The 27835-nt window shown below is 47.9% G+C and overlaps 1 protein-coding gene and 1 long non-coding RNA gene across 3 annotated transcripts in view; one reads left to right on the top strand and one right to left on the bottom strand.

Moving 5' to 3' along the window:
- Window positions 1–27835, bottom strand: part of LIMK2 (LIM domain kinase 2) — a 55725-nt gene that overhangs the window by 22689 nt on the left and 5201 nt on the right. Inside the window, exons 2-5 of one of the 2 annotated variants that reach the window (XM_083373703.1) lie at window positions 22179–22278; window positions 4721–4856; window positions 2817–2926; window positions 1820–2008 (exon numbers count right to left, since the gene is read on the bottom strand). In XM_083373703.1, coding sequence (XP_083229829.1) covers window positions 1820–2008; window positions 2817–2926; window positions 4721–4856; window positions 22179–22278 — 535 coding nt within the window. Of the gene's footprint in view, window positions 1–1819; window positions 2009–2816; window positions 2927–4720; window positions 4857–8383; window positions 9279–22178; window positions 22279–27835 lie in introns of those variants that run through there. The other variant, XM_083373704.1, reaches the window with a different exon arrangement.
- Window positions 42–8074, top strand: LOC310646898. Its single transcript, XR_014493784.1, has 3 exons — window positions 42–156; window positions 5857–5980; window positions 6513–8074. It is a non-coding gene; the product is annotated as an uncharacterized lncRNA (long non-coding RNA).

Here is a 27835-nt window from a genome sequence, read left to right as displayed (position 1 = left end):
GCTTTCGAACTGCTAGGTTGGCAGAAGCTGGGACGAGTAACAGGCGCTCACTCTGTTACGCGGCACTCGGGATTCTACCCGCCAAACTGCCGACCTTCTGATCGACCAGCTCAGCGTCCTAACCCACTGAGCCACCGCGTCCCTCTTTATAAAGTGGTACTTATACTTTGTGTGATTTTTATTCTATACCTGTTTATTCAAGGATTGCATTAGCTATTTTGGCTGCTGCTGTACACAGCTGGCTCACGTTTAAGTGACTGTCCTCTTTTGAGCCAGATTTTGCCTAATCTGTATTTGTACCTTTGGTTTTCCATGCCTAGATATAAAGCCTTGCTTTTCTCCACATTAGATTTCAGGTTGTTGGACAGGGCCATTGTTCAAGTCTGTCAAGATCTTTTTGGATCCTGAGCTTGTCTTCTGGGCTATTGGCTATTCCAGCCAGCTTAGTGTCATCTGCAAATATGATGAGTTCCCCTTCTATTCCCTCATCTAAGTCAATTATGAAGATATTGAAGAGTACTGGGCCTAAGACATAACCTTGTGGTGCCCCACTGCTTATTTCTTTCCATGTAGATGTAGAACCATTAAGGACTACTCGTTGAGTATGGTTTGTCAGCCAGTTACAAATCTATCTGGTGGTGATGCTGTCTTTCCCACATTTTTCTACTTTACCAAGAAGTAGGTTGTAGTCTACTTTGTGGAATGCCTTGCTGAAGTCTAAGTATACTATGTCCACAGCATTTTGCTGGTCTACTAATGTAGTCACTTTGTCAAAGAATACAGAAAGATTGGTTTGGCATGATCTGATTTTAACAAACCCATGCTGGCTACTAGTTATAATTTTGTTTCTATATGTTCACTGATCTGTTTTGAGGTTAGGCTGACTGGTCTATAGTTTCCTGGGTCGGTTCCCCCCCCCTTTTTTTTTGAAGTTGGGAACCATATCAGCTTTTTTCCAAACCTCTAGTATTTCACTGGTGTTCCAGGATCTTTGAAATTTATGGTAAAATGGTTCTGAGATAACATCTGCTAGTCCTTCAGAACACTGGGGGGTAATTCATTAGGTCTTGGTGATTTATATTCAATGTCAGTCAGGTGTTCTCTAACCACTTTCTTGTTTATTTTAATTTTTATTTCTAGTCTGTCTTTTACAGTTAGGTTTTTGTAGGTTGGGCTATAGTTTCTTTTTGTGTGAAGACTGGTGTAAAGAATGAATTAAGCAGTTCTTCTTTCTCTCTGTTGCCTGTTACTTCCTTGCCATCTTCTCTCTTTAGTGGACTGACTGTTTCCTTGCCTTTTTTTCCATGTTATTTATGTGTTGAAAGAAACTTTCACTTCTTCTAAGATTTTTTTTCTAAAAGGTAGACGCTTCCTGCATGACATCTGCTGTATCAGAGTGATGCAAGACTGAAACTGGGATGAGGCAAAGATTACGCAGATGCAGGTTACATGTGAGACAGATCACAAGTGCCATATCAATTAATAATGGCAACGCGTTAAAATGCATTGTACTTTAGTCCTTTCGAGGGCTCCTTTCGGAAGAATTCGCAAACAGAACAATTTCAACACGATGCCTCCAATTTTCAAGACACAGAGAAAGACACTTTGGCCACTGGCATTAATGCCACTGAGAGAGAGACAGGAGGATCAAAAGGGACCACTTTCTCAATGGAGATCATTGCTCGAGGTGACAGGAACCATATCCATGCCAAAGCTTGAATGAAAACGCAAAGCCACACGACGATGACTTTAGATCTCTAAATACCTGGATGGGAGCAAAACCCCACGCATTTCATAGCTACAAGAGCTTCATACTCACTCCTTCACTTCAACAGTAGCAGCATAGGGTGAGCAGCCCCCTGCCACAGCCACAGCAAACCCCCTTTCGCCTTGGGTGGTGGCAGGGATGGATAGAAGCGTCAAAGTGTACGGCAGCTGTTCACACAGAGGCTCTGTTGAAAGTCTTTCTAGCATTGGCGTCACCACGAACTGGTTATGACATTTGCCACTGAAAAAGGAGAACAGAATTCTGCTGTTAGTTGAGACCGGAGGACAGAAAAGGCCGTGTATGCTTCCCATGCCCAGGCTGTCAGCTAGGACGCAGCTCATCGAAACCCTTGACCTTCCCTACAGTGCTGCTGGTTGCGAAGACAAGGCCTATATTCAGACGGCTTTGCTTCCAACCTTCACTTTTTGGTATTCCCTCTTGCCCTCAGGGTTATCTCCCCACATAGGACCATGGTGGCTAGGGAGAAGGAAAGCATCAAGATTCCAAGGCTAGCGATCCAAAGGGCAGCTTGGCTGGCCAATGGGGAAACATGTGGTCCTTGTTCCACTTTCTTCCGAAGAAATTCCAAGACATCACGTGGACAGACATCCCCTCCCAGTCTTCCCCTTTAGTAGTCACTCGGAGATCTGGGTTGCACGACCACTTGAAGGCAGCTGGCCAACGGATTAACCATTGTCTCCTACAAATAGCACAGGTCTCCCGGTTCCTGTTCCCAAATCCCAGGCCTTGGCAGGGCCTGTTCCACCCTTGCACGTGGATAAGAAAGAAGGTCTGAAGAGCAGAAAAGCGGAACCATCTCATCTCATGCAGCCTTTCCTAACCTGGTGCCGTGAAGACCCACTGACTCCACGTGCTCCTGATGCCCAGCCAGAGTGGTTGAGGACCAGAACGCACTCTCGGTCCCCCCCCCTCTCTGGGGAGTGGAGTGGGGGAAAACACAAACATTTCCTGCCATTCAGGACAGAGCAGAAGGCCTACCCTGTCCCATAGAGCCATCCAAGCCTATGAGGGAGCCGCTGCTCCTTACCAGTAAAGAGCTGAGTGCTGCACCAAAGCGTAGGTGTCGCCGTCTTCAATGATCACTTTGCACTGCATGCAGGCGAAGCACTCCGGGTGATACTTGTACTCCCCAGCCACCTGCCAAGGAGAGGGACGGGCAGGACGGTAAAGAAGGAAAACGAGCAGGCTCTAGAAATCCCAGGGATGTTTTTGACTTTTTCCTGAATACAGAATTTTGTCCCAGTCTGAAATCCCAGCCGCAGAGAGTCTCAGGATCAGGGACTCCTTCTGCGCTCTTGCACAGAGACGCTTCCAGGGCAGAAGAGAGCGAGGAGCCAGCTGGCGACAGCTTGGTTCCCTCTGCTTCCACATGGTGGGGCTGGAAGGCAGCTGGCAAGGACAGTCTGGGCTAAGGCGGAGGGGCCATCTCAGCTGACAGCAGGAAACGAGGAGCTAAGCCACGGGGGCGTCTGCTGCTGCTTGGGAAACAGAGGCAAGCCAGCACAAGAACCAAGGAAGGGTGGGGGATTCCAGGAAGGAAAACCTCAGGCACCCTCTGGGGGGAATCACCTTGCCAGGCCCTGCTGGGTTTTAATCTGGCTTCTTGCTCACTAAATAGCCTCCTACGGACTGCTAGCATCTGGGAGGAAAGCCTTTCTTGCTTGCCAGACTGTGTCTCCAGGAGGTGCCCTTGGGAAGACAGTAGGGAAGCTGCCCTCCATCCCAGGACCAAAGCAAAGATAGGAAACCCGGGGGGGGGGGGGAGAGAGAACTTGGAGCTTCCCCCCTGCCCCCCCATCTTTCAACTGCCTGAAATTGTTGCACGTCTTCCAGTTACTTTGAAGAAAGAAACAATAAAGCCAGGAGATTTGTCTACCCAGCTAGAGCATCTACCGGCTGTATGTAGAGCGAGGAGGGCTTCCTCCGTATTGCAGCTTGTCTTCAAGCCACAAGGCCAGCGTGGAAGCCAACTCTGGCTTCCCCCCAGCCACTGCCAGGTTTCAGCCCTCAGCCAGTCTCCTCCGTGAATTCAGGCCCCTTGAGGTCCCCTGAGGTCTCTCACCACTTTTGAGACTGGAGACGCTTGAAAACGACAGCCAAAGCCCCCGGATGAGATTAGCGTTATTTAAAAGTTTTCCCAAGCCTAGGAAAACATAAGAAAACATGCCCCCCACCATGCAGGCGACCTGGCTTTGCCACGCTCCCTGACATCATGTGTCCCCCCCCAAGAAGGGTCTTCCACCCCCAACCAAATAAGAAACCTGACTCCAGGACACTAAAAAGCCCAGAGAATCTTCTGGCTTTTAATGGGCGGGGTCAAGGCTGAGGAATGCTGGGAGGTGAAGTCTTAACCTTGCCAGGGTTGAGAAACACTAGCTTAAGGGATGAAATTAGTGTGTCCCTCCTGGACCCCCAAGTGTCCCTTCACCCAATCCTTGAAAGGGCCAAACGTCTGAAGCTGTAGCTCATCAAATGAAGCAATTGGGGGTTTTAAAATTCAGTGCTGACACGGTTAGGGTTAGTGATTTACGGCTCTCAGAGAGAGCGCTAACAACCAGATGACTGCAAAGAAATACAATCCTTACACACACACAAACACACACACCCTGTCAGAATCTATCCTTCACCATTCGGTGACAATCGATGACGTCTTCTTCTTCCTCAAGGAAGCCAGAGTCCGCTTGCTTTTTGCAAAGGCACCTTGGAGACAACCGTGAGGACTGAGAATCTCAACAGACGCCTCTCCTGTTTTACCTGCTCCACCCTGAAGGACGGCACCCTGCTTGCTGGAAGGCGTGTGCTTATATGGCCCTTCAGGCAGGGAAGCCCAGCGATCCCTCTCTGTGGCGAAGAAAGGCAATTTGCCTCTCCCCGAGGGAAGCCCGGGATGCCAGCTGGCCACGGCCAGGGAGAGCACGGGGCGAGGCTTACCATGACGGGCCCCGTCATCAGCAGCGAGCAGCCGTGGCAAGACTCCCCAAACTTCCGCCAGTAGTCCTTGGGGCAGTACAGCTTGGCATCCTTCTCGTAGTACCAGTTGGTGAGGAGGTCCTGGCATTCGGAGCAGCTGGCAGGGAAAAAGAAAGAGGGCCGGATGTTTTATTTGCCGGCTACCCAATGGGCACCGTTTAATCAGCAAACGTAGAGAAATCACAGAGGAAATAATGGAGAGGGAAGAGCCAGCAACCGATAAAGAGCCATACGGCAGTGCGGCTCCGGCAGACCAGAAGCCCTGAAGAACAGCTGACCGGCAAACAGTGGCTTCCAAAACTGTCACCGTAACCTGTCTTTTGATTCAAGGCATAGGGAAAAAACCCTTAACGGTGGTCATTAAGCTGTTGGACCTTCTAGGATTTAGTGACAAGAGGTTAATACCCCTGGGACCCAGGGATTATCTGTATTAGCTATTATCTGTGATGACAAAATGGTCAAGCTGGTCAAGCTGTCCTGAAATGACTAGAGCAGGGGTCCCCAACCCCCAGTCCGTGGACCAGAACCGGGCTGCGCCATGCCAGCAACCAGTCCACACAAACAAAGCCCCATCCATGGGATGCAGGCAGCACACAAAACCACGCACTCTGGCCCACGGAAAAACCTCTCTCCACGGAAGCGGTCCCCGGTGCCCGAAAGGTTGGGGACCTCCGGACTAGAGGATTGCTAGGAGTTCATGACACCTAGCTGCTTCTGAACTGCTTCCTTGAGTCAGGTGAGAAGTAACTCTAACCTGGAGCTCTTCTAAAGAACCTCAAAACCCATCATCACATGTGGCCATCTGAGAGCAGCAAGGCCACTCTGTGTGCTTTTCACCTCAAATGGAAGTTCACTATTGTGCGGTATTGGAGAGAGAATGTTCTCAGCATCGCTGCTTCCGTCCGTCACAGCTGGGACTCTACACAGTAGCAGCTCAAATGCGACAGTCAAGCTAGAATCTATTTTTGAAGGTATCTTGCTTTATTTCTGAGAAACCTCAACGGAAGATGAACTGCAAGAGGACAGAGTTATAATTTGTAGAAAAGGGAAGAAATTATGCATTTCTTTACAGCTTTATGATTCTTCTATCTTTTCAGGTTCTTTCAGATCAGAACTAGGACATCGTTATTGTTCCAAAACTATGGCAGTATAGTCTGCTCCTCCAAAGAGAAATAGGCTAGTAACTTATGAGGATGGAGTGGACTATTTCAGCTATATTTGGTAAGTTTAAGGGCTCCAGCCTTGGGACGGTCCATTTTCTCCAGCCCTTCAAGTGCTCTGAGACAGCTACAAAGAGGACCCTAGAGAGGCGGCTTCCTGCTCATCAGAGGCCACGGTGTAGCCACGCCGAGGCTCACTCACCTCTAACCATCTGTGGTGATTGGCTACTCTGAAGATTAAGATTTAAGAGCACAAAGTTGTGGGCTGGTTAGCAGCCTGAAAGCCCAGCCCTGTCTTTTAAGTAACTTTTAAAGTCAGATTTTTAACTACTCTTGCTCTATTTTAAGATTTTTACATTCAGATTTCTTATTTGTAACATTTTATTTGCACATACAACCCATGATTCCTCTATGAGGGAGATGGGCAGTTTCAAAATATGATGGATGGATGGAGTGAGATAGATAGATAGATAGATAGATAGATAGATAGATAGATAGATAGATAGATAGACAGACAGACAGACAGACAGACAGACAGACACAATCCTATGTACTAAACTGATTTAATTAGTAATGTTGCTTGATTTTAATAGAGAAAGCCTGCGGCTATTTCCATCTCTTCAGCCTGGGAAAGAGACGATGAAGGAGAATCCAAAAAGAAAACTCAAGCTAGAGTTGACCAGAGGCAAAGTGAGGCGTCACAGAAACAGCCAAGGCTTCTTTCCATCTGCTGGGAACCGAAAAGCATCTTTTGGAAGATGGGCCACGATGAAAGTAGCTTGGAGTCTGTGCAGCCACAGTTGCACCTGAGCAGCAAGGAAAGAGGCTGGAAAACTCTAAGGTATCACTGAGCAAGAAGATTCCAAAGAACCCCAGAATGGAAACAAAAATTAAATTCTTGCAGTGACTCTGAACACTTTGTGATAAACGCTACTGGCACCTGATCCTTGGCGAGATTTCAAAACTCCCTCAAAACTCATTAGCTTTGCAGCAGAGACCTATTTGTTGCATGGGAGGATGTACCTCGGCTTGTAGCTACAGACTCTTGACACCTTCCCAAGAGAAAACATGCGATGACCACACGGTCTTCACTCACTAGGTGAGCTTTTGCACAGAGAGCTCCACCCACCCGACTTGTTCATTGTGCAACCGAACATGAAATCTGATCCCCATTGAAAGTCTGTCATTCCGAAACACTTTGCCTTTGTTTTTGGCTCTGGCTGGTCAAAGAACTGGGATGCGGATCCAGGTTTCAGGGCAAACAGAGAGAGGGGCCTTTAAAGTGGTCTTTGAAGTGAGTTCACCGTCACGGTTTCCCACGTACCTAACGAGTGAGTTTTGGAATTTCCACTGAGGAAAAAAAATATTATCCTGCCCCACACTAAATAGCTCCCACTGGCCTCTTTCTTTCAGTTCTTCCTGGAGGATACAGCAAATTCACTCCATGAGGCATCACATTGTTCAGATCGCTTTAAATTTACCTGAGGGGTCCAAGGAATGTGTTTTGGAAATGGGCCTCAGGCCAGGTCACTTTTCCTTATGCTCAGTGACAATTTTTATTTATTTTAAAACAAGGTTCTATTGTTGCATAAAAGAGAAAATCACTTCTGTCTAGAAGGTGTCATGAACTGATTCAAAATGTTGTGCATTTTGCAAGCTACATAGAACTGACAAAACAGCACGTTAAGTTTCAAAGCCAGATTCGAAGTACTCTACCCCTAAAGAGAATCAGTGGATATTTTTGTGGTTGCTTACTAGCTGATTGATCAGCAGTTCCCTGTAAGCTCCTTATATTCTTTCCTGCAGCAGAGAAAGGCCACCTTTTGAGCTAGGCAAAAACAGACAGAATTTGGAGAATAAGAGTGAAAGGCTGCCATGTGGGAAAGATCATTAATAAATGGTTACCTCAAAGTCAACCAGTAAAACTGCTCACCACCGCTCCAGTACCAAAAATGCTCTGCACCATCTCAATTCACCTTTATCTTTTTTCCAGATTATTAGAAGAACTTTGAAAGAAAGAGGGTTTACCCCCAATTTTACCTTCTAACAATCTGGGGCTCGTGGGGAATACAAAGGGGGGCATTTATGGATACTAATATTCATAGACGCTACGTACCGCCGACCACTGATGTCTACCATCAGGCCAGGAATAACGGACCAGTGCTATATTCCAACCATATATTGAGTTCAATCAAGTATGGAGTTCACGTATAAAGTTTCAGCCGCCTCTTCAGGTAATAAATTATTACTTTCCACTTTGCCTTTGCTCTATGGACAGAAAATCCTATCTCAGAGCAAAACAGGCAAAGACTCCTGGAGGGGGGGTCATCCTCCCATCACCCAGCTTCCAAGCGAAGCAGAAGGTAGACTGGTTGAGGGCAGGGCTTCTAGGTTCCCAAATGGTTGCCTCTCTTCGCAAACAAGGTCCACTAGGCAGACGAGGCAAATGGGAGGGCAGACTTACCAAAAGGGCTTCCTTGGAGCGACATAAGCCGAGGCAGACAAGTAGCTTCCCATCTCCAGAGCACTGGCCAAACCAGCTCAGCAGCAAATCTGTCCGACTGCGTCTACTCAGCCCTAGCAAGGGTGCCCTTCGGTTCCTGCTCTTTCAGGTGTTAGCACAGGAATGCCAGACGCCAGGCCAGCAGGGGTTCCTCGGTGGAGTTGACCCAGCACTCATGGTCTCCTTCCCTGGAACTGACCAAAGGGCGCCTCAACTAGGGATCGTACAGGAGGACCATCGTACTTGCGGAGGGGCCACCCAAGGAAATCCAGACTGGCTGAGGCACCGAGTTTCCTCCCTTTGCAGTTCTCCGGGGAGGGTGGAAGAGGAGGAGCCTTTTCAGAAGAGAGGTGGATGGCTGAATGATCAGGAGATAGCAACTGCTCTGCACTGGGTGGAACTGCAGCATGCTCTTGCACAAGGGAAAAGCTGCCTCCGGGAGAAAAGGTGCAGAATCAAGCCGCCTGGCAGAGATGACACCTAGCGTTATTTTCTTTTTAATGTTGTTGAAAGTCTTTAAGAAAACAATAATAAAAGGCAATACAAACTAAACTCGGAAGACAAGAAAAACAGAGAGAGAATACAAAGTCTCAAAGAAAAGAGCAAAAAAATATGAGAGAGAGAAAGAAGTGGCTTTCAATCTTCACAATAAGCACACATTTAGTAACTTTGTAGGTGCTTCTGATAAAAACACAGACAGACACACTAGAGGTTACATGCGAGTCTCTCTCTTCCTTCCATAGCCTATCTCTTACTCATATCAAGGTAAAGGTAGAGGTTCCCCCCGCACGTGCGTGCTAGTCGTTTCCGACTCTAGGGGCCGGTGCTCATCTCCGTTTCAAAGCCGAAGAGCCAGCGCTTGTCCGAGGACGTCTCCGTGGTCATGTGGCCGGCACGACTAGACGCAATGGCCTTTGGCGCACGGAACGCTGTTACCTTCCCTACGTAGCGGTCCCTATTTTTCTACTTGCATTTTTACGTGCTTTCAAACTGCTAGGTTGGCAGAAGCTGGGACGAGTAACAGGCGCTTGACCATCTGGTCAAGCTCAGCGTCCTAACCCACTGAGCCACCGCCTCCCTTCTTATTCATATACAAACTCATATATCATTACCATTGCCGTTCTCATATCAGCAAAATGCCCAGAAGAGTTCTCAGAATTTTACAGTAACATGTCCTAGTTCAAGCTTGGCCAAACAAACCAACTTTCTACTCCTTTCTCTTGCTTTAGCAATCTTGATCTTTATTCAGGTGCTATCATAGAATTCAATCTCTCCTCAGTTACTTAAAAAGCTTCTGGGATTTATCGGCCCTGTTTCATAAATCCAGAATATAATCATTTCCCAGGTCATTCTCCTGGCTTATCATTAATATTTCCACTAACTGCTATCCCTATCTTATAATTCCCCCATTTTTATTTTTTCAGTATTTCAACAATATTTATGTTCTCAACAGTATTTCTTTATATTTTGGCATCAGATGCGGTTTCCTTCATCTCTTTATCCTGTAGTTTTTCTGAGTTATTCTCTTTCGCATCTGTTATTTTTTCTTCAACATGTTTTGGGCAAATGGTTTGCGGCACCCTTAGCTGGTACTGGCTTTCCACATGCAGCTTTTTTGACTCTTGTTGCCTCAAGGGTGAAACGGTTGCTAGGAGGCAGACAGAGGAAACATAATCCTGCTAGCTCTCCTTGGGCATCTCAGTAGCATTTGACGCTATCAACCATCAGACCCTTCTGGAAAGTTAAGGAAGGGCTTCTTGGTGCACACTGAGGTTGCTTAACCCTTTGACAAAGTGACTAAATTAGTAGACCAGCAAAATGCTGTGGACACAGTATACTTAAGACTTCAGCAAGGCATTCAACAAAGTAGACTACAACCTACTTCTTGGTAAAGTAGAAAAATGTGGGAAAGACAGCATCACCTCCTGGATGGATTTGTCGCACTCGACAAGTCGTCCTTAATGGTACTACATCTACATGGAGGGAAGTAAGCAGTGGGGTACCACAAGGTTCCGTCTTAGTCCTGGGACTCTTTGACATCTTCATCAAAGACTTAGATGAGGGAATAGAAGGGGAACTCATCAAATTTGCAAATGATACTAAGCTGGCAGGAATAGGAGAAACTTTCTAACTATGAGGACAATTAACCAGTGGAACAGCTTGCCTTCAGAGGTTTTTAAGAAGAGACTGGACAGTCACTTGTCTGAAATGGTATAAGATCTCCTGCTTGAGCAGGGGGCTGGACTAGAAGACCTCCAAAGTCCCTTCCAACTCTATTTTGATTGACTGATTGATTTGCAGTGCTGTGAGGTAACCGAGAGGGCTATGAAGTTAATGGCAAAGAAGACAGACTGCTGTAGCAGAAACAGCACCAAGTGGAAGAGCTTGCCTTCAGAAGTTGTGAGGGCTTCTTCACTCAAGGTTTTTAAGAGACTGGACAGCCATTTGCCTAAAATAATACAGTGACTCCTGCTTGAGCATGGGGCTGGACTAGAAGACCTCCATGGTCCCTTCCAGCTCTATTCTGATTGGTTGAAGCACCAAGGAGCCCTCATTTCAACCCTGGGCTACAAATATTCCCCTTTAAAGTTAAGAAAGTTGGGGCCATAGGAAATACTTTTGGATGGTTCCAATGTTATTTGAATGGTTAATTTCAGAAGGTGGCATTCGATGGTTTAACTTCTTTGTGTTCATACTTTGAGGAGAAAGTATTTGATAGATAGCTTATTTGCCCAATAACTGATGATAAGTCTATGGAAGGCTGAAGACCCCACTTCTTGAAAAACAATCTCCTAGAAGCACATAAAGTGCTCATGATTTGCCCTTCTTTTTGGAGCATCTGCAGGAGCCTTTATTATGAGAAGCCTTTATTATAATAGGTGGAAATTCCAGCTACAGCACTCCTATGACAGGGATGCTATATTATTGCTTTGATGCTCCATGTGTTGGGAATTTCCGATCTTGACTATGGCAATGCATCATATTTGGAACTGGTTTTCAATTTTTAGTGACAGACCACTGCTGGGGTGGATGATTGCGGAGGTAGTCTATACTTCACATCGCAGGGCAGGTACTTGATTCATCAGTCCAAATTCATGCCTGGCCCAGTCACAGAGGCCAATCAGGAAATACCAACACAAATACACAGCCCTTCTGAACACAAGCTTCTCAACTGCTACCTTCAATTCTGGAAGAAAAATGCAGCCACCAGTGGCTACAAACAGTCTCATCTTCCAGAAATCAGCCTTCCTTTTTAAAAAGACATCCAAACCCGTGGCCACGACAACATCTTTTGGAATGGATTTAGGAGATTATCTGTGTGGATACATGAATCAGGACTTATTGTTGCCCGGATTCTCCTGCTTTTCAGTATAATTAGGCAATTGTTCCATGTAGAACTCAGTCCTGGGATATAATTAAATGCTGCATTTTTCACCCTGGACCGTACTGGTTGTGCTATTCCAGAAGACAACTGGATCAGGCTGGCTTGCACATCCTCCCTGGATTTGGATCCTGCTTCTCTTCTCATTCCACGTCTGAGATGGGAAGAAGTTGCTCTGCTGTGCAGCACCAATGCCACATATCAGCACCGCAGTGCGGGCTGGGTCAGACTTCTCTGTCTATGTTGTCACTGAAAACTTCCTCAAACTTCCTTAAGAAGAGACTGGACAGCCATTTGCCTGAAATGGTATAGGGTTTCCTGCCTGAGCAGGGGGTTGGACTAGATGACCTCCAAGGTCCCTTCCAACTTATTATTATTATTATAAAAGGCAACACACAACCGAGAAAGTAAATCCGGGTAGTCCTCAGCTTACAACTGTTTAGTGACCATCTGAAGTTACAGCAGCTCTGAAAAAAGTGGATTTATGGCCAGTTTTCACATTTATGACCACTGCGGCATCCCCAAGGTTATGTGATCGAAACTCAGGGACTTCACAACTGTCACATATTTATAACGGTCAGACTGTTCTGGGATCAGGTGATCTCCACTGGTGACCTTCCCAGCTGGCTTCTAACGAGTAAAAGCAACGAGGGAAGCTGGATTCACTTAACAATTTGAATGGCAACTTCACAACTGTGGCAAAAAAGGATCATAAAATGGGGCAAAACTCACTTAACAATAGCTTTGCTTAGCAAGGGAAATTTTGGGCTCCATTGTGCTTGTAAGTTAAGGACTGTCTGCAAAGAGGACTGCCAGCAGATCCCTTAGGGCAGGAGGAATAGTAGAATGGCCTTCAAGTTCTTGCAGTGGCAACCCATCATTTTCGCCAAGGAATCTGGCACACACACACCACCTACCACCAGCTATACAACATCCAGTCTACTGTTTCCACTCTCAGGCAGATTTTCAACTGCGAACCTTACAGTCGAAACATCTGCTCAAATTTTGGCATTTCCAGTTCTTTCCTGTCCCTGTTTCTACATTACTGAATGATGAAGAATTCTGAGGTCAAGAATGCCACGTTAAAGATTTATGGACCGACCCAACCATGAAAGCAAGATGGTGACTGTTAATCTTCAATTTGAAAAGGAGCTTTGCCATTCTCCTTGCACGGGAGTAATTTAAAAACATCAGATAAATATTGGGCACAAGCAGTAAAAAAAGAAGAAGAGCCACCCTTGCTTTAAAATACATCTAAGTCTTCAAAGTGCAGAAATTCATCGTCAGGCAAGCCACCCCTCCTCCCAGTAAGAATGCAAAGGTACATTTTGTAGTATTCTAAAAGGAAATGGAAGCTTCGGCTTCCATTAGAGGAAGAATTAGAGGAATGTATGCTTTGGCAGGAACCCTCCAATGGCGGGGAGAGACGAAGTAGATATGAAATGGTGTGTTGACCAACTGGGTGTTATTTGCTACTCCTGAGCTTAAGAGCTGCAGCAAGACTATTGTCCTTTTGGTATTGATTCCGCTCTTTGGACAGTTGCCCAGCACAACTGTTTTCATTGTGCAAGCTTGCTATGGAAACTGGTCTTGCTGAGCTCCACAAAGCCTCACCGGGGAACAGCAGGGCGGCTGGCAACATTTGGGTCTCTTTTTAAGAAACCTACCTTGGTTTCCTCAATGAGGAAAAATTATAGGCCAGTCTTCAACTTCCCTTGGTTGGGAGAGATGACGGAGAAGGTGGTAGCAAACAGCTTCAAGTGTTTTGGAAGACCAGCTTACCTAGATGCATTTTAAGCAGCCTCCAAAATCAGCTATGGGGTTGAAACAGCCTTGGTCAGCCTGACAGATAACCTTGACTAGTCCAGAGAGTATCATTGTTGAGTTTTTCTGCATCTCTTGAGAACTTTTGATACCAGATAGTATCTTCTGGACTTGGAAGGTGTCTTCTAGATTTGAGGACTAAGGGATTGGGGAACTGAAGTTCTGCCCTGTTCCATTCCTATCCTACGGGTAGAACTCAATGGGTGCTTGGTGACACAGTCAGTCCTCAAAATTTACATGAAGTCCCTCTGGGTTCCACTTTGTCACCGATATGAAACTGCCGAGTGAGATCATCTTGGTGTTATCAAGATGCCAACGACACTAACTTATTTTCCATGTTATTACCCCTCAAGTAATCTTCAACACCTACAGCAGAAGGGCTGTGCTTCCAATTCAAAAAGGAGTTTCAGTGTGTGTGGGAACACTGTAGCATTTTCCCAATATTGTGTAGTAGCTGCACAGCCACATGTTCTGAGGAAAAAGATGAAACAACTTTACAGAGTTGCGCGGCAGGGGCTATTTGAGGGTCCCTGCCCCCTCTGAAGCATTTTTAAGAATCTGAAGAGTTTCATGTCCCAAGAGAGGTTGATGGGAGGTAAGAAATTAGAACTGAATCCAATCCCAGCAAAAGTGCTCATTGTGAAGATGGTGATTTGGAGGAGGATGGGTGCTCCGATTCTGGGTGGGCTTATACTGCTTCTAGGAAGCACAGCTACGCCAGCCACCTTGCCTTTTCACCCGTTGAGACTACTACAACAGCCCTGCCTATTTCTCGAAGAAAAGAGCCGCAAAGCAGTGGCACATCAACTGGTGCTCTTTAGACTAACTTCTGCAAGACATTCTAGGAAAGGCGACCTTTGCAGATGCTTCACAAAATTCAGATATTTCAAAATGTGGCCAGACGGCTAACAGGGACGACGCAGAGACGCAATATAATGCCTGTTTTCAAACAGTTGTAATTTCCACCCACAGGTTTTCAGACATGTCAACTTCTGCTAATCATTTCAAAGCATACATTTCTGTCCATCTTTCCTAAAACAACACTTTAACTTAAGATGATCAGGAGAACTTTGGGTGCATAATTTTTCTATTTTTCTGTGCAAATTAGTAGCTGTATGCGTTTAGCCTGTTATGCATATCTCACATTGTGCATGAGTCAATTTCTCTTCAGCGGTTTTTTATACAATTTTGACTAAACTTTGGAACCTTTTATTGCAACTGTATGGACCCTCTGGAATACTGTATTTTCTTTTGGAATCCCCTTTTAAAACTGCTATATCTCCATGACCTGAACAGTTTGGTATTTACGTTCTCCAACACAGAATGCTGGAGGACATAAATACCACCTACCGGTACATTAAAATGAGTTCTTACATTTTTTTTAAAAAAAGTTTGGTTTTGTTTATCTTTTGTCACATTGGCTGTTGCCCCGAGGGCGGGGACAAAAAGGGCTGATTCTGCTGTCAATCACCCTGAGGAAGTGGTGTTATGGATTTAATTAATTTCATTATTTTTTTTCAGTGTCAGAAAAGCTACATTCATATCAATAGAAACATTATTTTTAAACCCTATTTTTGTCTTCAAGGGATTTTCAGGGCAGGGCTACACATAAAGGGGAGGGTAAAACTTTTCAGCCAACCCCCATCCCCAACAACGAGGGATTTTTTAAATCTCTGCCAGCCCTCCTCAGTGGGACACATCAGTCAGGCAAACTGGATTCCTCCCTCATGCCATAAAGCACCGGCTCTCAGCCCTCCCCTCCGGAGCTGCCTTGCCTTTTCCACCAGATTATTAAGGAACTTTGAAGCATAAAAGTACAAAGGGCCCCACCAAGCCCAACGCTCTTAAGGCATTCCATCCGGACACTCCTTTAAAGCCAAACAAAGCATTTAGGATATTCTTTTACACAGGAAACCTCTCGTGAAACCCAGGTCTGCTTCTGAATTAGAGTCTGGCAAGGAATCAACAAAAGTTATCCTTTCCAGCAGAAGATATTTTGCAGCACTGAAGGGAAAAATTTCACTGCTCAGCCACGAATACGGCAGTCCTGATAAAATGCCGCCCAGAAGAGAGATTCACACACCTGCATTTATTAAATTGGTCACAAAGTGACTCTGATTTAGTATACTTCACGTTTGAGCCATTTGGCTCTCTTAAGCTCCTCCACCAAGAGGAGCTATTGCTGTTGTAAACTGACCAGAGTCACTTAGGTAAGCCGACAGTGTAGAAATGTGAGATAGACAGAGACAGGCAGGCAGGCAGGCAGAGGGGCTGCCTAATCACAATCCCAAAGGTGCCGTTCAAAAGGCTTCTGGGATGAGAACTGGACTTCCTTGTTTTTTTCCGTAAAAATGTTTCGGTTTTCATCCAAGAAGCTTCTTCAGTGCTGGCCTGAAGCTCCTTGGATGAGATGCGAAACATTTTCAAGAAACCAAAACCAAAAACAAGAAAGTCCAATTGCCTTTTGAACACCATTTTTGGAACAACCGGGACCTGGAGGATTGAGAATCTCTGTCGACATTTGCCTAATCACAAATTTTTCAATGGAACGTTTGAATCAGCCTTCCGCAAGGTGGATCCCTTCCAGGGGTGTGCACTTCGATTCCAGGACAACTGTGGTTGAGCATTTAACGTATTTACAAACATATCTACCAACCCCTTCAGAAGACATCCATCCATAATGGAAGATAAGGCTATGCCATGCTATTCTCCTTTTAAAGGCAACCTCCCTATTACAAAGGACCACAAAGGGTCTCTTCCAAAGACTTCTGGACAGCAGAAAAGACTGCTTCTCTCGGATACCACCAACTGCTTCTCTCGGATACCACCATCTCTGGGGGAACTGGGTCCCTTCTCCAAGCAGTGCAACCAGATATGTAGACTTCAGCTCTCAGAACCAGCAGCCAGGTTGGCCATTCCAGAGAATTCTAGAAGCCCATGTATTTGGAGACCACCCAGCCTGGCAAGGGCTGGACTCTGAACTTGAATACAAAAGGAATTCAACGTGAGCACTTATGAAGTGGAAGAGGAAAAATAGTAGGGCATAATCATTTAAATGCTGGAGAAGACTCTTGCGAGTCCCTTGGACTGCAAGGCGATCAAACCGGTCAGTCCTAGAGGAGATCAACTCTGACTGCTCTTTAGAAGGCCAGATCCTGAAGTGGAAACTCAAATCCTTTGGCCACCTAATGAGAAGGAAGGACTCACTGGAGAAGAGCCTAATGCTGGGAAAGGTTGAGGGCAAGAGAAGAAGGGAATGGCAGAGAATGAGGTGGCTGGATGGAGTCACTGAAGCAGCAAGCGTGAGCCTAAATGGACTCCAGAAGATGTAAGAGGACAGGAAGGCCTGGAGGAACGTTGTCCATGGGGTTGCAATGGGTCGGACACGACTGCAACTAACAACAACAAATCATTTAAACACAATTTAGTGCAATGAAATCCAATTTGGTATTTGCAAGGCAGCTTCAGGGCCCTGCTCGGCACAAAAAGGGTTGCACACCTTTGTGCTAGGCCGGGGTCTCCAAACTCGGCATTTTAAGACTTGTGGACTTCAACTCCCAGAATTCCCCAGCCACTTCAGAAGCACCCGATTTCATGCATCATGACATCCTCCCAAGACAGAACCAACCTGGAGCTTGGCTGGGCTTGGCAGCAGAGACCAGGAGCTAGGCGTCTTCCTTTTCGTGCCCTTCCTGCCCTCGGGGCTCGGCCAAGGAGGGGGGAGGAAGGCGACGTGCCTCTTCGGGGACTGTCACTGAGATTAAGCAGGTTGCGCCACTCCTGGGAGAGGGCTGGTCCCGAAGAAAGCCTGACACGGAGACCTGAGCCACATTCCTGGCAGGCCTCTGGTGACACATTAACTGCTGAGAAGGGGCCGCCCGCCTGGGAGGGAGCCTGCTGCCTGCAGCAGCCGTGGGGGAGGACAGAGAGGGAAGGAAGCCATCGAGGGGGCTCAAGAGAGGTGGAGGTCCAGCTTATGTCCAGGCCCAGGTCCAGATCCCAGACAGTGACACTCAGGAGTCGGACCACAAACAAACTCTCTCCCCCATCACGTGTCGCAAACACTTCTGCCTCACTTTCCGCTAGAAGAATAGAGATGTCTCTAGGAAGCACTTCCAATTTTTAAGGGACAAGTTTCAGTTTAAAGCCAGACATAGAAAGCTGACGGCAGAAGATGATCTAGCGGTCCACCAAATCTGCCCTTAGAGTTTGTTTACATTTTTAATTATTTTTACATGTTATTAATTTTTCATTTTTAGTTTTTGTCAAATGATGGACACATGTTTATCCCAAGCACTTCTAAACTCAAATGCTGATGACTGAACCAGATCTTCCGCTGGAAGCTGTTTCCAAGCTTCCGCTCCTCCACGTGTGAAGTCAGACTTTCTCACATTCTCTCTGAACTTCCCTCCTGTCAGTGTGAGATTATGCTCCCATGTTCTTCACATCTGCTTAGTGGCCTGAAAGACAGAAATAGGGTCCTAACATTTTTCCCGGGGGAGGGGAAGGCTTGAAGGCAAAAGTGAAGGGCAGAGCCAAGCCCAGGGGCTCTGCCGGGCACATCCTTCATCAGGGCGCAGCGAGTGCCCGCAGAGTGACGGGAGGCAAGCAGAGGGCAGCCCACCCAGAAGAACAAATCCTGGGGCATTACTGGTCCCTTGGCATGTTTGTAACCCACTTACATTGCCCAAGAGCAAAATGATGCTTCTAAAGTGCCTCTTTCCTCCCTCTGAGTGGAGAGAACGAACCTCGCTTCGGATCAGGCTAGGGACGGTCACCACGTCATACAGATCTCTGGTGGCACAGTGGTTAGAATGCAGGCTACTTCTGCTGACTGCCCGCTGCCTGCAGTTTGATTCTCACCGGCTCAAGGTTGACTCTGCCTTCCGTCCCGAGGTGGGTAAAATGAGGACCCAGATGGTTGGGGCAAGAGGCTGACTCTGCAAACCGCTTAGAGAGGGCTGTAAAACACTGTGAAGAGGTATATATGTCTAATTGTTACTGCTATTGCTCGTTTCAACCCCAGGCTGTGTTGATGGCCCTCCACCAGCTCTCAGTCAATTGGCAACCGTCCTGCTACTGGCTCCAGGCCAGATCCTGTTCCAGCCAGCCCCATCCGGTGTGGAGTAATGGTGAACCTCCACCCAAGACTTAACGTAAGGAGGGCTCAGGACTGCCTGCTGTGGACAAATCACGAGGTTACGGAGCTTCAGAGCTTCACAGGAGCAGCAGAAGGATCCCAGCAATGGCCTCACACAATGGCTGTGCTGGGTTTCAACCTCAGGGGTGTCAAGAGTGAGAAAAATCTGGCCAAAAGGAGAAGCCAGGAGATTCCGTCCAAGGGCTGAGTGCTGCCTCGGGCTGAGCAAAGAGCCTGCCTGGAGGATGGCCAGTCACCCAGCAGGCCAGGAAGTCGGCTAATCCGCAGGACGCCTGTCAGCAGCCTTCACATGGCTGGAACCGGCAGCCAGAGGTTCTCCACCCACAGTGGCCTCCTAAAAAATTGGCACAGAAGCAACCGGGGGCTTTGGGTTTCTGTTTGGTTTTTTTTAAAGGAGGGCTTCTTGTGGAAGAAAAATGCAGGTAGAGTGACACATCGGTTCAACCGCAAATGTGAAATGTTGTGGTCCTGGCTCGGATAGCTGGCCAGAAAGCAAGTACTGGGGGGGTCCAACTGCAGGGCCCCAGCCTTGGGTGCAAGGTTTCTTTCTTTTTTTTTAAATTCAGCTGAGGCTGGATACTGTCCCTCCACAATACAGGTAGTCCTCGACTTACGACCACAATTGAACCCAGAATTTATGTTGTTTAAGTGAAAAATATGTTGTGAGCTTTGCTCCATTCAGCAACCTTTCTTGCCACAGTTGTTAAGTGAATCTGGCTTCCCCACTGACTTTGCCTGTCCTGCAACCGTCATGTGAACCAGTTGCCAGGCATCCAAATGTAAACCCCACGGCCCTGGGGATGCTGCAACGGTTGTAAGTGGGGGAAATGGTCATAAGTCACTTTTCCCAGTGTCATTGTCATTCCAAATAGTCACTAAATGAACTATTGTAAGTCGAGGACTACCTGTAAACGGCTGGCAGAGTAAAACGCAAGCCATTTTCACAAAGGAGCACAGGCAGTGCAGGACTCAACCTCCCTCCCTCCCTCCAAGCGAGAGGGCAGAGCCGCCTTACACCCGGGAAGATGAAGCCGCTTCCAGCTCCTCTGACAAGCCAAACAGATCAGCTCCTGGCAAACAGGCCACCCTCCACCTCAGCTGCCTGGAGTGCTGGGAAGCTTGCCTAGAGCTCCCTCCTCCAATCTTCCCCACGGTGCTGTCAGTTAGGCAGGGCTGAGGATGACCGGCCCAAAGTCACCCGGGGGGGGCTCCCCTGAATAGTTCTGGCCCCCTGCACTGCCCCCGGGTCACCTCCTTCTTCCTCCTCCTGCCTTTTAATCCACCAGATGTTAGAGGCGACACACATCCTACTTAAAACAGCAACGGACAAAACCAGCAAAACATAACCGGATCTACTTAAAACAGCAACGGACAAAACCAGAAAAACATAACCGGATCTGAGTATCAGGAAGAAGCCATTTCCCGATGAAAAAAAAGCCTCTGTCAGGGATAGCCCTTCCCCAGAGCAGCAAAAGAGTTCCCCAAAGCATCCCAACCATTCACCTGGGAATTCCTTCCAAGCTCTCGTGTGCAGGTCGAAGAGTAAATCTCTAGCAAGGTCACTACTAGTGCCCTTTGAATTGTCCCTTTATAGCTACAGCACGAAACACAGGAGCAAAGATCATTTGTGGCTGCCATCTTAGGTTTGGGGGGACTGCGCCCTGCGGATACTCTCATTTCTACCGCTTCCAAACCCTTGAAGGCCAAAATGGCTTTCAGAGCCATCGCTTTGGGCACCAACGGGGGAACCCAGCTGGGCCAAGCAGAAGCCCTGAAGGCAGCGTCCAGTGAGCATCAGAGAGGAAGGCTACAACATGGCCATTGCTTGCTCGACTGACTCGGCCAGGCCCTTCTCTGCCCATTTGTCCTGCTTTGCAATTCAGACTCAGAAGAGGCCACCTCAGGGCACGGCCCAGATGCAGGCAGGCATCCTGGCAACACCCGCTGCCTTCTGCTCAAAAGCACCCAGAGAAGGGAGCTCAGCAACTCTCTGCCTCAGAGGCTCTAGGACAGGGGTAGGCAACCTCGGCTCTTTTACGACTCGTGGACTTCAACTCCCAGAATTCCTGAGCCAGCTTGGCTGGCTCAGGAATTCTGGGAGTTGAAGTCCACGAGTCGTAAAAGAGCCGAGGTTGCCTACCCCTGCTCTAGGACTTAGTTGCATGGGGATTTTTTTTCTTGGTATTTAATCAGGCTGTGCTTTGCATCTAACTTCAAAATGTTTTCCAGATCCTGGAGCTTTGCTTGACAGGGAAGAGGGCCTGACCTTCAGATACCTGAGCCTTACCAAGCGCCACCCAGCTGTCTTTCTTCAAGACCAGACATGCCTATATATCTATTCTGTCAATCTTTCTTTACCAGGCTTCACTTCTATTTCCCCATTGTTCTTATTTCCCTTGTCTAAACTCAAGCCAGTTGGTCTGAATTCTTCTTACACATTGGTACCCAGAAAAAAAAACATAGGACTCAAGATGGGACCAGACCATCACAGCTTAAGGTCAGTCGACTTTAGTGATAAATAAATAATAAATCCTGTGATTTTTTCCCCCACTTTGCAATGAAAACTTATCAAAACAGCAAGCACTAAATTTTCTCCAAACAGAACCGGTACTGAATTAGTGCAATTCAGATATATTGAATAAACTACAATAACACAGAGCAAGGACAAGGAACAGAAAAGTAAAACCAAAATCTCCATAAATGTCTAGATTATCTTTCATTTTTCCCGGAGAAAAAAAAGGGAGATAATAAAAATCCATTCTCCAGACTTCAGAAGCCACAGACATAATTTGCTCTAGGCTTCGCCACCAAACAATAGCTCTTTTGTCTCCAAAGCTGTCTGGACAATGACATTTACACCATCAGCATACCATAATTACATAATTGACTTTGCCTCTATTTGTAATTATGCAATTGGCATTTTTACATCATGTGCCCCACTGAAAAAAGTTTTAAATTAACCCATGACATAAATAGCCAAGTATGAAACTATGCAAACTATCCGGATTTACGAAGATGACGTAACTTCAGATGTACCAGATATCTCCCTCTTTCAGCTGAGGTCTTGTTTTACTGGGGGAGGAGCCCAGACTATACTGGGAGGGAGGGTCTCGAGGAATGATAACCTGATGAGCTGGCTCCCTTTTTATAATTTGACCCCCCTATTAGCCCTTCCATGATATTATTAATTTTTGTGCTTTTTATAAGTTTTTAAAATAGTCTTTTAAGGTCTGTCACATGAGTCACGTAACATGAGATGGGCAGATAGACAGACATTGACAGATGCTGTAACATATCTAATGAGCTGCATGTTCTGAATTTCTATAGTCCAGTACAAGATTTCCAGCCTTGGGCTACCCAGAAGGGACAACGGGATCCCTTTGACCTACCGGAAACAGGAAATGTGCCAAGTTTCATTAAGAGTCTTGAAGAGGCGTTGACCAGTTGCAATGCTATTGCCGCATCCCAGGCACTTCCAGTCTTCTTCACCTTCATGGAACACAAAAAATGGACACTTTAGCAGAGGCTCTTTCACTGGCAGATATATGGGAACAGGATATCAAGAAATTCCGGCTTTAGGAAAAACCCCAATACTGTATGTGGGGCTCTTCTACAACCTCTTTCCTATACAATCAGCCAGATGCTTCTAGGTCTAGGAAGACCAAAAGCAGGAGATGAGGGCAAGAAGTCCATTTCTAACAACTAATATTCACCACAACCGGGTCTCCAAGGAGCACAACTGCATAGGCTAAATTATAGGCTAATCCTTGAATTTGAGGAACTTGGCCAAAGCCTATCCCTACCACTGCTGCATCACAAGGCAACCCAATGAAGAGATGTAAAACAGTTACTTAAACAATCGGGCAGCTAAAAAAGACTTTCTCCATGAATGAGGTGCTTCACAGGTTCTTCAGAAGCAGCAAATAGCCAAGAAGCTTCACTCATGACAATGACTTGGATTGTCTCTCCCCACACAACCTACTGGCAATCCCTTCAGTTGAAATCCCCATAGACTTTTGTGCCTGGTCAACTCTACTCTTTTCCTAGCAGCGGGGTGGGGTTTCAAATCCCGACAATTGGGAACGGCAGCAGGCGATTACACGGAGGGCCACATCAACATGTGGGAGTACGCCCCCGCTGTCTCCAAGCGGTGGCGCGCTCCAACCCTCCAGTCAAGACCCGTTTATCCGGGAGTGAGGGGGATCAGGCCCCTGAGCTCAGGCTGGTGTACTTTAACGCCAGGTCCGTTGTGAATAAGGCTCCCTTCGTTCGGGATCTGATCGAGGAGGAATGCACGGACCTGGCATGCATTACGGAAACCTGGTTGGGTGCAGAGGGAGGTGTCCCTCTGACTGAACTTTGCCCTCCAGGTTTCCGTGTGCTTCACCGGCCTCGGGCTCAGGGCAGGGGCGGTGGGGTGGCGGTGGTTATACGGGAGACCTTATGTCCACGGGAGGCCGTCGTTCAGATAGTCGGGTGTGAGTCACTCTTCCTGAGGTGCAGCCCTGGGGCTCAGTTGGGCCTGTTGCTAATGTACCAGGCGCCCAGCTGCGTGGCAACGGCCCTGCCCGAGCTTCTTGACGCCCACTCAGGGTTGGCGGTTGAGTTTCCCAGACTTATAGTTCTGGGGGACTTTAACCTGCCTTCCCTGGGGGGGTCGTCAGAGTTGGCTCGGGAGTTCATGGCCTCCATGACGGCCATGGACCTGAACCAAATAATTCAGGGTCCGACTCATGGAGGGGGTCACACACTCGGCAGTGGTTTGATGATCTGGGAGGGGGGTCGCCAACTATTGTCCCCCTGTCATGGACCGATCATTATTATTATTATTATTTATTAAATTTTTATACCGCCCTTCTCCCGAAGGACTCAGGGCGGTGAACAGGGCATATCTTAAAACTACAAAAATACAAAAATTAAAAAAAGAATTAAATTATTGCCCACAATAAAAACAATAAAAATATATATAAATATTAAAACCCTAAGTGATTCCCCATCAGGCCAGGCCAGCTTGTTCAAATAAATGGGTCTTTAACCCGCGACGGAAGGAGCGGAGATCCGGTGCCATCCGGAGCTCAACCGGCAGCTGGTTCCACAAAGCCGGAGCGCCCACAGAGAAGGCCCTCCCCCTGGGGGCCACCAGCCGACATTCTCTGACTGGAGGCACCCTGAGGAGGCCCTCTCTGTGGGAACGCACGGGGCGGAGGGGAGTTGACGCCGGCAGCAGGTGGTCCCCGAGGTATTCCGGACCCATGCCATGTAAGGACTTAAAAACCATCACTAAGACCTTGAACCTCACCCGGAAGACAACTGGTAACCAATGCAGCTCACGGAGCAAAGGTGTAACATGGGAGTACCGGGAAACTCCCAAGACAACTCTCGCGGCCGCATTCTGTACCAGTTGGAGCCTCCGAGTGGTCTTCAAGGGAAGCCCCATGTAGAGAGCATTGCAATAGTCAAGACGAGAGGTCACGAGCGCATGAGTGACCGTACACAGGGCATCCCGGTCTAGATAGGGCTGCAACTGCCGCACCAGGCGAACCTGTGCGAAAGCCCCCCTGGTCACGGCTACTACATGATCTTCTAAGGTGAGCCGTGCATCAAGGAGGACTCCCAAGTTGCGAGCCCTATCTACGGGGGGTAAAGACTCACCCCCCATAGAAAGAGATGGAACATTTTGAATGTCCCAGGATGCCGGAATGTACAGCCACTCAGTCTTGTCAGGGTTGAGTTGAAGTCTGTTCCTCCCCATCCAGACCCGAACCGCCTCCAGGCAACGGGACATCACAGCGAGGGCATCACTGGGGTGGTTTGGGGTCGAAATGAAAAGTTGGGTATCATCAGCATATTGATGATACCCAACTCCAAAACCACGAATGATCTCACCCAGCGGTTTCATGTAGATGTTGAACAGGAGAGGCGAGAGAACCGAACCCTGAGGAACTCCACAAACGAGAGACCTAGGGGCCGATCTCTGCCCCCCTGCCAACACCGACTGCGAACGTCCCAGGAGATAGGAGGAGAACCACCAAAGAACTGTGCCTCCCACTCCCAATCCCCTGAGATGCCGCAGCAGGATACCATGGTCGATGGTATCGAAAGCCGCCGAGAGGTCTAATAGGACCAGGACAGAGGAATATCCCCTATCCCGGGCCCTCCAGAGATCATTCACCAGAGCGACCAATGCCGTCTCCGTGCTGTACCCAGGCCTGAAACCCGATTGGTAAGGGTCCAGATAATCCGCTTCATCCAGGACCAGAGGGAGCTGATGCGCCACCACACTCTCAACAACCTTCGCAAGAAAGCGAAGGTTGGAGACTGGACAAAAGTTGTTCAAAACAGCTAGGTCCAAGGCAGGCTTCTTGAGGAGAGGTCTCACCACCGCCTCCTTCAAGACGGTGGGGAAATTACCCTCACTCAAGGAAGCAGATATCACCGCCTGGAACCAGCCTCGTGTCCTCTCCCTGGCTGCATAAACCAGCCAGGAAGGGCACGGATCCAATAAACATGTGGTGGAGCTCAACCTCCCCATAATCCTGTCCACTTCATCAGGGGTCACAGAATCAAACTCCTCCCAGATAACATTGACAAGACCGCCCGTGTCCTGATCGTCAGACTCTGCCCAGCTGGAGTCCAAACCGGTCCGAATCCGAGCGATTTTATCTGACAGATGTTGACCAAACTCCTCGGCACGACCCTGCAAGGGATCCTCCCTCACCTCCTGATTAAGGAGGGAGCGAGTCACCCTAAACAGGGCGGCCGGGCGATTATCTGCGGACGCGATGAGGGCAGAGAAGTAATTGCACCTCGCTGCCCTCATTGCTGCGAGATAAGACCTAATATAGGTTCTTAACCGCAATCGGTCGGATTCGGATCGGCTGGACCTCCAGCAGCTCTCTAGGCCCCGTTTCCGACGCTTCATCTCCCGGAGCTCCGCGGAGAACCATGGAGCTCGATGGGATCTGCACCGGGTCAGGGGCCGCAGGGGTACAACTCGGTCCAGTGCCTCAGTGGCTGCCCTTTCCCAGGCTTCCACTAAGGCATCTGCCGAGCTGTGAGCGACGGAGGCAGGTGGGGATCCCAGCGCTGCCTGGAACCCGAGAGGGTCCATTAAGCGTCTGGGGCGGTACCATCTAGTTGGTTCCGCATCCCCACAGTGGGGGGTGGCAAGACGGAAGACCAGCCGCAGGAGGTGATGATCGGTCCATGACAGGGGCATAATAAATGGAGAGCCCCCACCAAGATCATCCAACCACCGTCCAGATAAAAAAACCAAGTCAAGGGTGTGGCCTCCCTCATGAGTTGGTTCAGAAATTACCTGCGTCAGGTCCATGGCCGTCATGGAAGCTATGAACTCCCGAGCTAACTCAGATGACCCTCCCAGGGATGGTAGATTGAAGTCACCCAAAACTAAAAGTTTGGGGAACTCAATCACCAAACCGGAGAGGACATCGAGTAGCACGGGCAGGGCTGCCGCTGTGTGACTAGGCGAAATGTACACCAGCAGCAAGCCCAACTGCGCCCCCGAACCAAACCTCAAAAAGAGAGACTCACACCCGACTATCTGAGGAACAGTGGAACGGTTCCAGACGGCGCTTGGGTCTATACCTATCTCCCTCACTCACCGCCCGGCTGAAACCTTGGTGGATGCCTGGGAAAGGGCGGCCACCGAGGCGCTCAACCGTGTTGTACCCTTCCAACCCCTGAACCGGCACAGATCCTGTTGGGCTCCATGGTTTTCTGTGGAGATGAAGCGCCGGAGACAGGGTCTGGAGAGCTCTTGGAGATCCAGCTGGTCCGAATCCGATCGATTGTGGTTAAGAACCTCAACGAGGTCTTATCTCGCCACGATGGAGGCAGCGAAGTCTAACTACTTCGTTGCCCTCATCGCTTCTGCAGATAATCGCCCGGCCGCCCTGTTTAGGGTCACTCGCTCCCTCCTTAATCAGGAGCGGTATATAAATCAAAATAAATAAATAAATAAATAAATAAATACATACATACATACATACATACATACATACATACATACATACATACTCTTAAGAGCGTGGGGGTGGGGGAAATCACCTTTGGCCAGAGTCTTGAACTACTTTAGCCCATGGTTAGCAGCTGGAACTAAAAGCTCCCTACAGAACACAAGACTGCCAAAAGAAAATTATTGCTGATAAAACTGCTGATATCAAAGTTGTGATTCCCAAAGTGTCACTTTCCTGCACTGGCTGCATTCTTAGCCTACTCAGTTTTTATGGACACTATACCCATGGTGGTTTTCATGACTAGTAGCTGTTGGGCAATGTTGGACTTCAGAGTATTAAAGACCGTGGTCTAGAGAAGAGATTTCCTCCCTCTGAAGATGCCAGCCAAGGTTACCAGTGAAGCACCAGGAAATGTTTTTTTAAACCATGGTCACTAAACCCTGAAACGCAACAATTTACCGGACCACCTGCTGCCAGCGTCAACTTCCCATTGCCTCGTGCGCTCCCACAGAGAGGGTCTCCTCAGGGAGTGCTGGCTGGCGGCCCCCAGGGGGAGGGCATTCTCTGTGGGCGCGCATGCCCTCTGGAATCAGCTGCCTGTGGAGCTCCGGATGGCTCCCGACCTTCGCTCTCTTCGCCGTGACCTGAAAACCTGGTTATTCGAGCTTGCCGGCCTGGACTGAGGGACTGGGGTTTTAAATTTCATAATTTAATTTATTTTGTTTGGGGCTAAATTTAATCTATTTTTAACTTTTGTATGTCATATTTTAATTGCCCTGTATACCGCCCTGAGTCCTTCGGGAGAAGGGCGGTATACAAATCTAATAAATAATTAAATAAACACAGGGCACTATTTGAGCTCAATAACATTGTCAAGAATGTTGAAGTGAGGGACAAAAAGATTTTGAAAATGGACTTCTCTGCAGATGCCTCTCATTTGCTTGCAGCCAATAAATGATTAATCTGCTGATCCGTGTCTACCAATTATTTCTCATCATGCCAGCTTGTTTTGCTGGTTCAGAAAAAAGCCTTCTGCTGGGCTCCCTCCAGGCCATCTCCTGCCATGC

The sequence above is a fragment of the Vipera ursinii genome, assembly GCF_947247035.1.
Source record: "Vipera ursinii genome assembly, chromosome: 14".
In the NCBI taxonomy this organism is placed as follows: domain Eukaryota; kingdom Metazoa; phylum Chordata; class Lepidosauria; order Squamata; family Viperidae; genus Vipera; species Vipera ursinii.
This window is presented reverse-complemented; position numbering and strand designations above follow the sequence as displayed.